This window comes from Egretta garzetta, unplaced genomic scaffold (genome assembly GCF_000687185.1).
Source record: "Egretta garzetta isolate BGI_Z169 unplaced genomic scaffold, ASM68718v1 scaffold233, whole genome shotgun sequence".
In the NCBI taxonomy this organism is placed as follows: domain Eukaryota; kingdom Metazoa; phylum Chordata; class Aves; order Pelecaniformes; family Ardeidae; genus Egretta; species Egretta garzetta.
This window is the reverse complement of record NW_009259194.1, coordinates 150255-159559: the sequence shown is the minus strand read 5'-3', so window position 1 is coordinate 159559 and position 9305 is coordinate 150255. Positions and strand designations below refer to the sequence as shown.

The window sequence follows — 9305 nt, the reverse complement described above, 5'->3', positions numbered from 1 at the left end:
GGTCAGTTGAAGAAGGTTGCTGTGGGATGGGGGGGATGAGAACCTGTTGCCTGTTTTCATGCTCTTTTAGGGGATGAGCTGCCCCTTCCCTGGGCTGTGTTTCATTTCCCAGTCCCCTCTTCCCTCCCTTCCAGGGAAACCATCTCCGTGGCAACCTCAAAACCTCCAGGCTCTGCCTTGGAGCTGCTTGCCCATTCCTGGGACTGGGTAAGTGCCACCCAGCCCTGGTGGCCCTGGCCACCGGCTGCATTGGGCTGCTGTAGGCACCTCGGGGTGAGGGCTGGTGTTGGGCTTGGCAGGGGTGGGGGTACATAAACGTCATCCTTGGGGCTTGGCTGGTGCTTTGTACTGACTTAAAAATGGGCAGCTATGGCTATGCTGATGTGGGGAAAGCTCTGCCCTGGCTCTGGAGGGGGTTCCTGGGTTCAGGGTGAACCCTTGTCCTGCTCCCCTCCAGGTGCTCTGCCTGGGGTCAGGGATGTGTTGGCCGGTGTCATAGCTGGTCATGTATCCATCAGTAATGGGCTTGGTTAGACCACGGCCAAGCCTGATACCGATTTTTCATCTTTTCCATCATGTTAGTCCCAGGGAGAGCGGTGGGGCCATCACCTGGTGGCAGGGACTCTGTCCCCTCTCAGTGCTGCCTGGAGGGATTTAAAAGAAGGATCAATGAGGTGCTTAGGGCCAGGGTTTAGTGGTGGGATGGCAGGGTTATGTTAAAGGTTGGACTCAATGATCTTAAAGGGCTTTTGCAACCAAAGTGATTCTATGATTCTATGGTGTCACCGTGGAGGGGACCACCGCTGTGCTGGGTTGCCCAGCCTGTGGGGTTGTATGTGCACAACTCGGTGCTGTGCAGGAGGCTGGCAATGTGCCCTCTTGTAGGTGGGCAGAATCGGGCCCTCTAAGACATGGGGTCTTGCTGTGAGCCTGCTGGGGGCTCAGTGTTTCCTTGCATGGAGCAGCAGCAGGAAAAACAGTTGGTTCCTGGCATATTTGGGATGAATGATGTGGAAGTGTGGGGGGGAAAAAATAAAAAAGATGTGTGAGGGTGGGTGTGCTTTGCCTGGAGCTGGTTCCTGGGGGGACTGAGCCGGAGCATGGTGGTGGGGATGCTGTGGCTGCTAGCAGGTACTGGGGGGGACAGTGCTGGGCCCTGGCACACTGACCATCTCTGGTCCTTGGTCCCCACAGGGCAGGATGAAGCTGCTGGGGGCTGTGTTGCTGGCTGCTGGCCTGCTTGGCACTGCTGCCCCAGGGGAGCAGCCCCCCTGGGCGGATGAGCCTTCGCGGACCTGCATCTTCCAGAGGCTCAGCAGGGCGGACAGCGAGTTCTGCAGGTGAGCGACTCCCTGTTGCCTCCTTTCCCAAACTGCGCCAGCCCTGGGCATCTGGTCAGGCGCTGCCCTTGCATGTCACCTCCTGGGACAGTTAATTCCAGTATCCCCTTTGCCAGGGCTATAAATATGGGCTGCTTTCTTCCTTTTGCCAGGAATCTGGGCCGGAGCAAAGCAGAGCAGTGCCCGCCACACTGTGCAGCTCTTGTTTTATGCCAGCTGAGATCTTAGTGTCTCTGGTCACCTCGAGTTGTCCCTTGGTCCCTTTTGCAGTGGCTTTTAAAGCAACTTACAGCAGCAGGGACGGCAAGTGTTTTTCTGCAGAAAGTTTCAGAGGAAGGAGGCTACTTTGGGGGAAGGAAAGTGTGAGATCAGGTCATCCCTCAGACCTCAAAGCCTGTCCTGCCGAGATGTTAATGCTTGAGGTGTGGGCATGGGAAGAGGAGGAAGCCTGGGGAGCTGCTAGAGCTGCAGACAGGCTCCTGCACCAGCTGGGGCCCCCAGCTGAATGCACCCCTTCATCGAGTGGCTTGGTACTGATGGTCCTTGGCTGAAACCCTTGCTGCCTGTGGGCTGCTGCAGCTGGGAGGCAGGGCTGGGAGAGCAGCAGCATGCCTGTGCCTTGGGGGGGGGTGGTTCTTGGTATCCCACATTACTGGGAGCTTCTGCATCAAAAACATCCTTTTTGCTACTTTTCACTTAACCAAAATGCTCTCTAAATATGAGCAAGTTCGGCTTCTAGTTGAAGGCAAGTGGAGACTTCACTTGGCCCCAGCTTCCTCACGCAAACCACGAGTAAAAGCACCTTGCTTTGAACCTCAGGCTTCCTCTGTGCCAGCCCCGTGCTGCCACGGGTGTTTGCTCAGCAGCCTCCAGAGCTGCAGGATTTGAGGGTCACACCGGTCAGGGTGACCTTGAGACTTGCTACCCACACGCTGCCATGACCGGAGAGCTTGCTCTGGTGGCCCCTTCCTCTGTTGGATAAGGCAGAAGGGGAAAGCACTTCATGGAGAAGCTGGGGCTATCTGCCCCGTTCTTGCACTATTTGTGCTCAAAACACAGCGGAGACCTGTCCCTGCCTTCATATTGTAGGTGGGAAAAGGGGATTTGGAGTCCAAACAGCTTGTCTGAGGCCAAGGGGGAGCAAGGGTAGCCCGGCTCTCCTGCTCTCCATCTTTGAGCCTTGGCTTAATCCCTGTGGGCCGTGATTTTGTTCCCAGTATTTTCCATAGTTTTTAAAAATCTAAGGTGCGTTGAGCCATAATGAATGCTTAAAGTCTTGCTGCTGCTGGGGAAGAGGGAGCAGACCCCATGGTTATGTTACAGCATGGGAGGATGCTTCTCCTGGTGCACAAGGTGCCCAGCACCTTTGGTGACAGCAGGATGGATCCTGCATCTCCCCTCCCTATCCCGACTGGGAAGTGATGCCGTCTCACCCTGTGTGTTCTTCTCTCCCTCTTTCCCCCCCAGAGGGGATTTAGAAATTATCTACCCGGAGCTGGGTGACGTGGGCTGCACGTACATCCCCAAGTGCCACCAGTACCGCTGGCGGATCAGCAGGGAGTGGGGCAGCCCCCGGGTTCGGTACCCCCAGGCTGGGAAGGTGAGTCCTGGCTCGTGGGCAGCTTCTCCCTGTTAATTAAAGGTGGAGCCGGGTGACGGGGGGGAGGAATTCATTGGGGAGGGTTGCTGAGACACGCGTGCGCTTGTACTTTGAGCCTGGTTGTGGCACCCTGGCTGGGAGCTGGGCAATGCGGGGGCACCCAGCGCCTCTGCTTTGGGTGCTGGGGGTGGCCCAGGAGCTATTTGCCCTCTGTCACCCGTAGCCAAAGCGCTGTTGGCCGCTTGGGTTGTGCTTGTTCAACTTGTACCTGAAATTGGGGTGACTTCCAAAGCCTTGTCCCATGTTTCCCTATTGCTTTGGGGTTTTGCTTTGAGGCCGAGCTGTAAGTGAACTTGATCTTGTGTTTCGGTGATGTGGTGGCCATGTTTCAGGATTGTTTGTAAACTTTTTAAAGCAAACACACGTGCTTTGGCTGGGTTTTTGCATCCCGCGCTGGTGCCTGCCTGGAGAAACCGGGGTAATCAACCGGTTAAAGTAATCAACCGGTTAAATGGGGGCTGCAGGGTGGGTAACGCGGGGGCTGCCCCCGTGCTGGGGGTGCCCTGGGGAGGGGAGGGGGGGAGGAGGAGGACAACAAGTGCTCTGCGGGGTCTTTGGGTGTTGGGGTGGCATCCTGCACCCCCCCAGTGTCCCACAGTGCCCACCCAGCTTGGGGACCACGCTGGTTGGAGGGTGCGTGGGCATCAGCTTGCAGAGGAGACCTTGTCCCCAAATCCCCAGCACCCTGATAACCAGCACCCTGATAACCAGCACCCTGATAACCAGCACCCTGGGCTGTTCCCCCATCACCACCAGCCCCAGCAGCTGTGGGTGCTTCAGCTGTAGCTGATAAGGGAGAAACTCAGCTCTTGTGCCTCTTGGCTTTACCTTGGAGTGTTAAGAATCAGTTTTTCTGGCTGCTTCATTGCCGTCTGGAAAGTCTCTTCCTCCTGTTGATCGCATGGTTTGAAGTATAACTTTCCCTTAAAGATGCCTGATTCTTCCAAAAAATAATCCTCCCTGGCAGGGGATGCTGGATGTGAAGCCATCCATCACGCGTGCGTTGCTTTCCAGTAGTTTGAAGTTTCCTAGAGGTGTAGGCAGTTGTTTTTCTTTTTTTATTTTTGTCCTGGAAAGCAAACTACGGCAGGGAGAGAGGGGAAGGGACTCGGCGGCGGTGCCGCAGGTGGATGCTGCTCTGATCAATAAATGATGCTGCCGGTTGTGGGGAGGATTTGGGGGATAAGCAGAGCCTTGCCCGGCCGTGCCAGGCAGATACTGGCTTGGAAGCAGGCTGTGTGTCACTGGAGCATGTTTATTTTGGGATGGGATGGGATGCCAGCTGTGGCAGCACGGGGCGCGCACATCCCCGGGGAGCCGGTTGCAGAGGGCCGGCGGCTCCCGCTGGCATCGGGGCTGGCTGATGGCTCGTCTCCGCTGGCGGATTTGGCACCGTTTCCTTCCAAGACAACTCAGCACATCTTGCGCTCAGGCGGCATCTGAGGACACAGGCCCTGCTGCTTCCCTGGGTTTGCATTTATTCTCGCCTCTGGCCTTAGCCAGAAATGCGTCCCCAGCTCCGCACAGCCAGGAGCCCTCCAGCTTCTGCAGGGTGCCAACTGGGGTGGGTAATTTTGGGCAAGGGGCTGGATGGCCTTAAATTGGTTGCAGGGAACTGACTCTGAATTGCTTCAGGCTTTCTCTATAGGAATATATAGATTTTTCTTACACCTGATCCTGTAAGGATGCTTTGGGATAACATTCTTTTTTTTTCCCCCAAAATAAAATCGTGAAGTGAGTGGGACAAGACTTGCCTCATCCTGTGCCGAGGCGTGCACAGGCAATGGGGTTGCTTTTTATGGCTTATGATGGGATTTCTAAGGTTGGGAAACTTGATTATTTTTTTTCTTCTATTCCCAAGTGAGAATGGGAAACCTCCCTTTGCTGAAGTTAGCTCCATCTCCACGTGATGCTTCTCAGCACGGCGGGGTGCTCGGCCCTGCCGGGGCTCAGTGATTTTGTGGCTGGAGTGGTGAGAAGGGGCTGGGGAAAGGGCTGGCTACACTTTTTCCATCAAAATCGGTGGCAGAAAAACTCGGGGTTTGAGTATGAAAACTTGTGTAGGAAGTGTCTGCTTTCTGTGGAACACTTTGTCTCTTCAAGAAAAACAACCACCAAAAAAGCCAAATGCAGGGTGTTTGTTTTTCTCTCTGGAAATATTTATCAGGTTTTGGAGGGGGGAAGATGGGACGCTTCCCATCCCTGTCCCAGATATGGGTAACGGGCCTGGTGGGGGCCAGGTTTCACCCTGCCTGCGCCAAGGGGCTCTGCTCGCAGCCCGGCTGCTCCCTGGTGAAGGTGAGGTCAATGTTTGTGGGTGAGGGACCTCAACGTGGGGTGGCACCTTGCAAAGCTGAGCTTTGGTAGGCGTCTAGGGGGATTTTAATGCATCTTGGGTGTGCTTATAGGGGCTGCTTTTACATCTACTGATGCATGCACAGTTTGGACACTGGGGCACTGCAGCCCAGCTTCATCAAACATCACTTTTACCTCCCAAAAGACCCATCTTTGACTTTTTTGGTGTGACTAACGCAGCCATTGTGTCTGGCTGCTAACTCTGCGAGCAGCACGCTCGGGCAAAGGAACAAGATGCATTGCCAGACATAGGAGGCTGGTGACTGATGGTTTGGGTACCCTGGAAACCCTTCAACTGCTGGGCCCAGGTGCAAACCTGCCATGTGTGTGGCTTGGGCAATGTGGGAGGTGTCTGTCCCACGGCCCTGTGCTGGAGCAGAGCAGCCAGTTGGTCCAGCCTGGTGTTGTGGTGGTCTGGGTGGGTGTGAGATGCAGCCCTGTGATGCTGAGGATGCTCGGTCCATGCTGGGAGACCCCTCCGGGCATGGGATAACTTGCTCTGCAGGCATCCCACGCAGCCTTTGGGTACCGCTGCAAAGATGTGGCACGGAGCAAACGCTAAATGTGGCCATTAAAGCATCCATCGGCACCTTCCTGAAAAACCCAGGCAGAGGAGCTGCTGCCAGGCCCTTTCCCAGGCCGAGGAAGAAGCAGGAGTGGAGAACATCTGGATAGATGGGAAATGCTCCCTCCTTGTCCTGCCTCAATATTGCTTTGCTCAACCAAAAATAAATTGGAAAAGAAAATTGGACGTTGCATCAATTTGGGGCAAGTTTATAAATTCTGCAGCTAAGCAATCCCAATAGAAAATGATAGATGGCCGGCGAGCACGCAGCCCCTGCCATGATGTATAGTCGCATTAGCTGAAACGCCGTGTTACATGATTCTGTTTTATTACCACTGTTGGTGGCAGACAGAAAAACAGATTACACTTGAGATCAAATCAATAGGAACTTTATTTACTGGCCTTTTAAAAACATATTTCTGCACTTTATAAAAACATACGGTAGATGCTATTGATAGAACTTGTCTGCTTGTTAAAAAGCAATTTACCCGCTGTGATGCTCTCAAGCTGCGGTTTACGGCACTACCTTTTACCTGCGCTTCCAGATTTGTTTTCATTGCAGGGTTTGACGACTTCCTTAGAGGTTGCTTTGGGCTGTGCTGTTCCTCCTTTAGGGTGCAGGGAAGGGGTAGGGCTTGTTCTCTGGCTGAGGGGCCGGATGGCTCAGGAACTTGGTGCTTTTCTCAGGGGTCCTACCCCAAACTAAGCTTTTTTTTTTAAACTCAAGTTGTTTTTGCAAGAACCTTCTCCTGGTCTGGACCAGTCTGAGTTGCACTTCCATGAGCTAGAACTTATTTTTGCAGCTGTACAGATCTCCACCTTTTTTCTGCCCTTTTGAGAGTTATACTTTTTTGGTGTACTTCATTTAAGACCAATTCCATGGCAGAATGAGCTGAAGAGGCAGCTGGAAAAGCCTCCCCCCCAGCCAGGCGAACCATGGGATGATGCCCTCAGGGGCTGCATCAGGCTTAATACAGCAGCAGCTCCATGGGCTCATTGTGCCTTAAACCTTTAACCAGCACTCTGGGGTGCTGCTCTGGGGCTGGAGAGCCATGGTCTGGTGATGCCCTGCCATGGCACCGGGGATTGCAACCTTCCCTGGGGTGGATGAGCCTCTCCCAGGAGCTTGGGTTATGCCTGGGGTCCATGGTGAAGTCCACTTGGCGGTTATGTCCCAGCCTTCACCCTGACTCTCCTCCTTTTGTGAGCGCTTGGTGGCTGGGTTGGGAACAGTCCTGATTTATAAAGGTTTCTGTGCTCTAGGGTCTGGGGCCCATTATTTGCGAAATTACTTGTATGAGGAAATTCATTAGCTTTTAACAAAAGGAGGAGAAGGTCTGCTTAATGTCCTAATTGGGGTGTGCTCTAGTTGTGTCAGGCAGTGATTTGCAGCTGGCGAAGAGGGGGCTTCTGAGCGGTGCTCAGGTTAAATTCAAGTCTCATTAAAGAAGATGGTTTTAAGCAGAAGATTCCTGACAGTTTGCGTATCCTCGCTGGCTCATGGAATGGTCTGGGGTTAAGGAGCCACCAGCATGTTTTTCTCTCAATCCTGTCTGGGCTACTTAAGACAAAAACAATGGCCCAACATTCCTTCCCGATGCTGTCAGCCAGATTTTATGGGGATTAGCCCAAGCCCCTGGTGATGAACCCCTCCCTTTTGCCCTGCTGGAGCCGATGCTGGTTTGGGTTCCCATGCCCTGGGACCTTGCTGTGGCATACCAGCACCCCCAACTTCAGAGGGCTGCCAGCCCTGTGGCTCCCCGGTGCCTGGGACCCTCCCGGCTTTGACATGGCTTCTGAGTAGAGGGGTTGGTGTGAGCAACCAAAGTTCCTCTTTGAGGGCTTCAGTGTGGGGTGTTAAAGCAAAAAAAAAAAAAAAGAAAAGAAAATATTGAAATCTGTGTGCTGCAGGCTCTTCTGCACTGCATCAGCCCTGTCCTCTGCTGACCCGCTCTGCGGACCATGCGAACGCCCACTGCATCAGCCCTGTCCTCTGCTGACCCGCTCCTGGACAGGACCATGCGAACACTGCTGCCCTGGTGGAGGTTTGCATGGTGGAGCTGGTTTGGGATGCAATCCCCGTCCTGCACCTCTGAGCAAAGCGCTCCTTTACTTTCCACATCTCTTGGGGAGCAGGAGAGCATCCTTGATGGAAAGCACTGGAGAAGCGTGGGGTGTTATTCCCCCATGGGCCCTTACCCCACCGGAGGGGACCGATGGGGACATCTGGTGCCATGTGCCATGAGAGCCTCTTTCCATGAGCAATCTTGGCAGGAACGTCACTTCACATCTGTTTCATTACCTACACATTTGCTGGACATTTAACCATCCTGGACAAATAACCTTCCCCTTTAGGCAGAAGGATGGGCTTTGGAGCTGGCAAGAACCTGCAGGTCATCAAGTCCGCGTTCCTCCTTGTGTATCGGTACCCACGCGGGACAGACGCTTGTGCCTGTTTCGACAGCAAAATGTTTGAGGCAGCTGATGCTTTTACTTTGATCCCTGTAAACACTATACAGTAATCAAAGTTTAAGCTGCTTTGGATGAAATAATTGCTTAACAATCATATAAGACAAAGTGATTCAACAAATGACAATTAGGACTTGTGATATACAGAACAGATGCATTCACTGTACCATATTATAATGTGCTAATACAAGATTGACAGCACAATAATAGGAGAGAACAGCCACTCAGCCTATAATTCGAAACCAAATGTGAGCCTGTCCACAGAGCTCAAATCCTAACAGGCTGTAAAATTAGAGGTAAGAAGGCACAAGGTTCACAAAGACTCATTAGCAGGTTGGCTGTGAATTTCCAGGGAAGGGGTGGGGGGGGTGGGGTGGGGAATTTTTCCTGCTGGAGGATTACTTGTAGGCTGCGATGCGAAGAGGCGGGGGGAAACCTCAACCTCCTTGTGTCTAGATGTTGGGAAGCGAGTTGCTTGGATCTCCCCGCTCTCGGAGAGGCTGTAGCTGCTGCTGTTCCCCCTTAACAGCCAGGTTTTTGGAGCAGAGGGTTCTTCCCGTGCCATGGCCGCGTCCTGGTGCCGGGGGATCGGATGCATCAGATGGCGTTACTGTACAGCGCGGCTACATGAACCAGACAACGGTGTTAAGGACCAAATGGAATTAAGACTGATATGAGCACGGAGGTCTAACGGGCGTTCCCCATGGGAGTTGGGCACTTCCCAAGCCCTAAATGATACTGATGGGTGACAGGGGCACCCTTTAGCCCTGTCCGTGGTGATTAAGGCAGCTGGCTTGTGCTTGCTCTTCTCTTTGGGTAAATCAAGAGTCGGGGACGTGCGCGGGAGGGGAGGCTGTCAATCTCAGATGCCCTGCGTGAGCGGGGGGCGCGCTGGCAGGTGGCGCGGCAGGGGGGG

General features: G+C 53.7%; 1 protein-coding gene across 1 annotated transcript in view; it reads left to right on the top strand.

Annotated features, from left to right (window-relative positions):
• The first annotated feature begins 1200 nt into the window (after positions 1-1200).
• Positions 1201-9305, top strand: part of PEBP4 (phosphatidylethanolamine binding protein 4) — an 83376-nt gene continuing 75271 nt past the window's right edge. The window contains exons 1-3 of the mRNA XM_009635796.2: positions 1201-1340; positions 2808-2940; positions 5212-5298. Coding sequence (XP_009634091.2) covers positions 1201-1340; positions 2808-2940; positions 5212-5298 — 360 coding nt within the window. The remainder of the gene's footprint in view (positions 1341-2807; positions 2941-5211; positions 5299-9305) is intronic.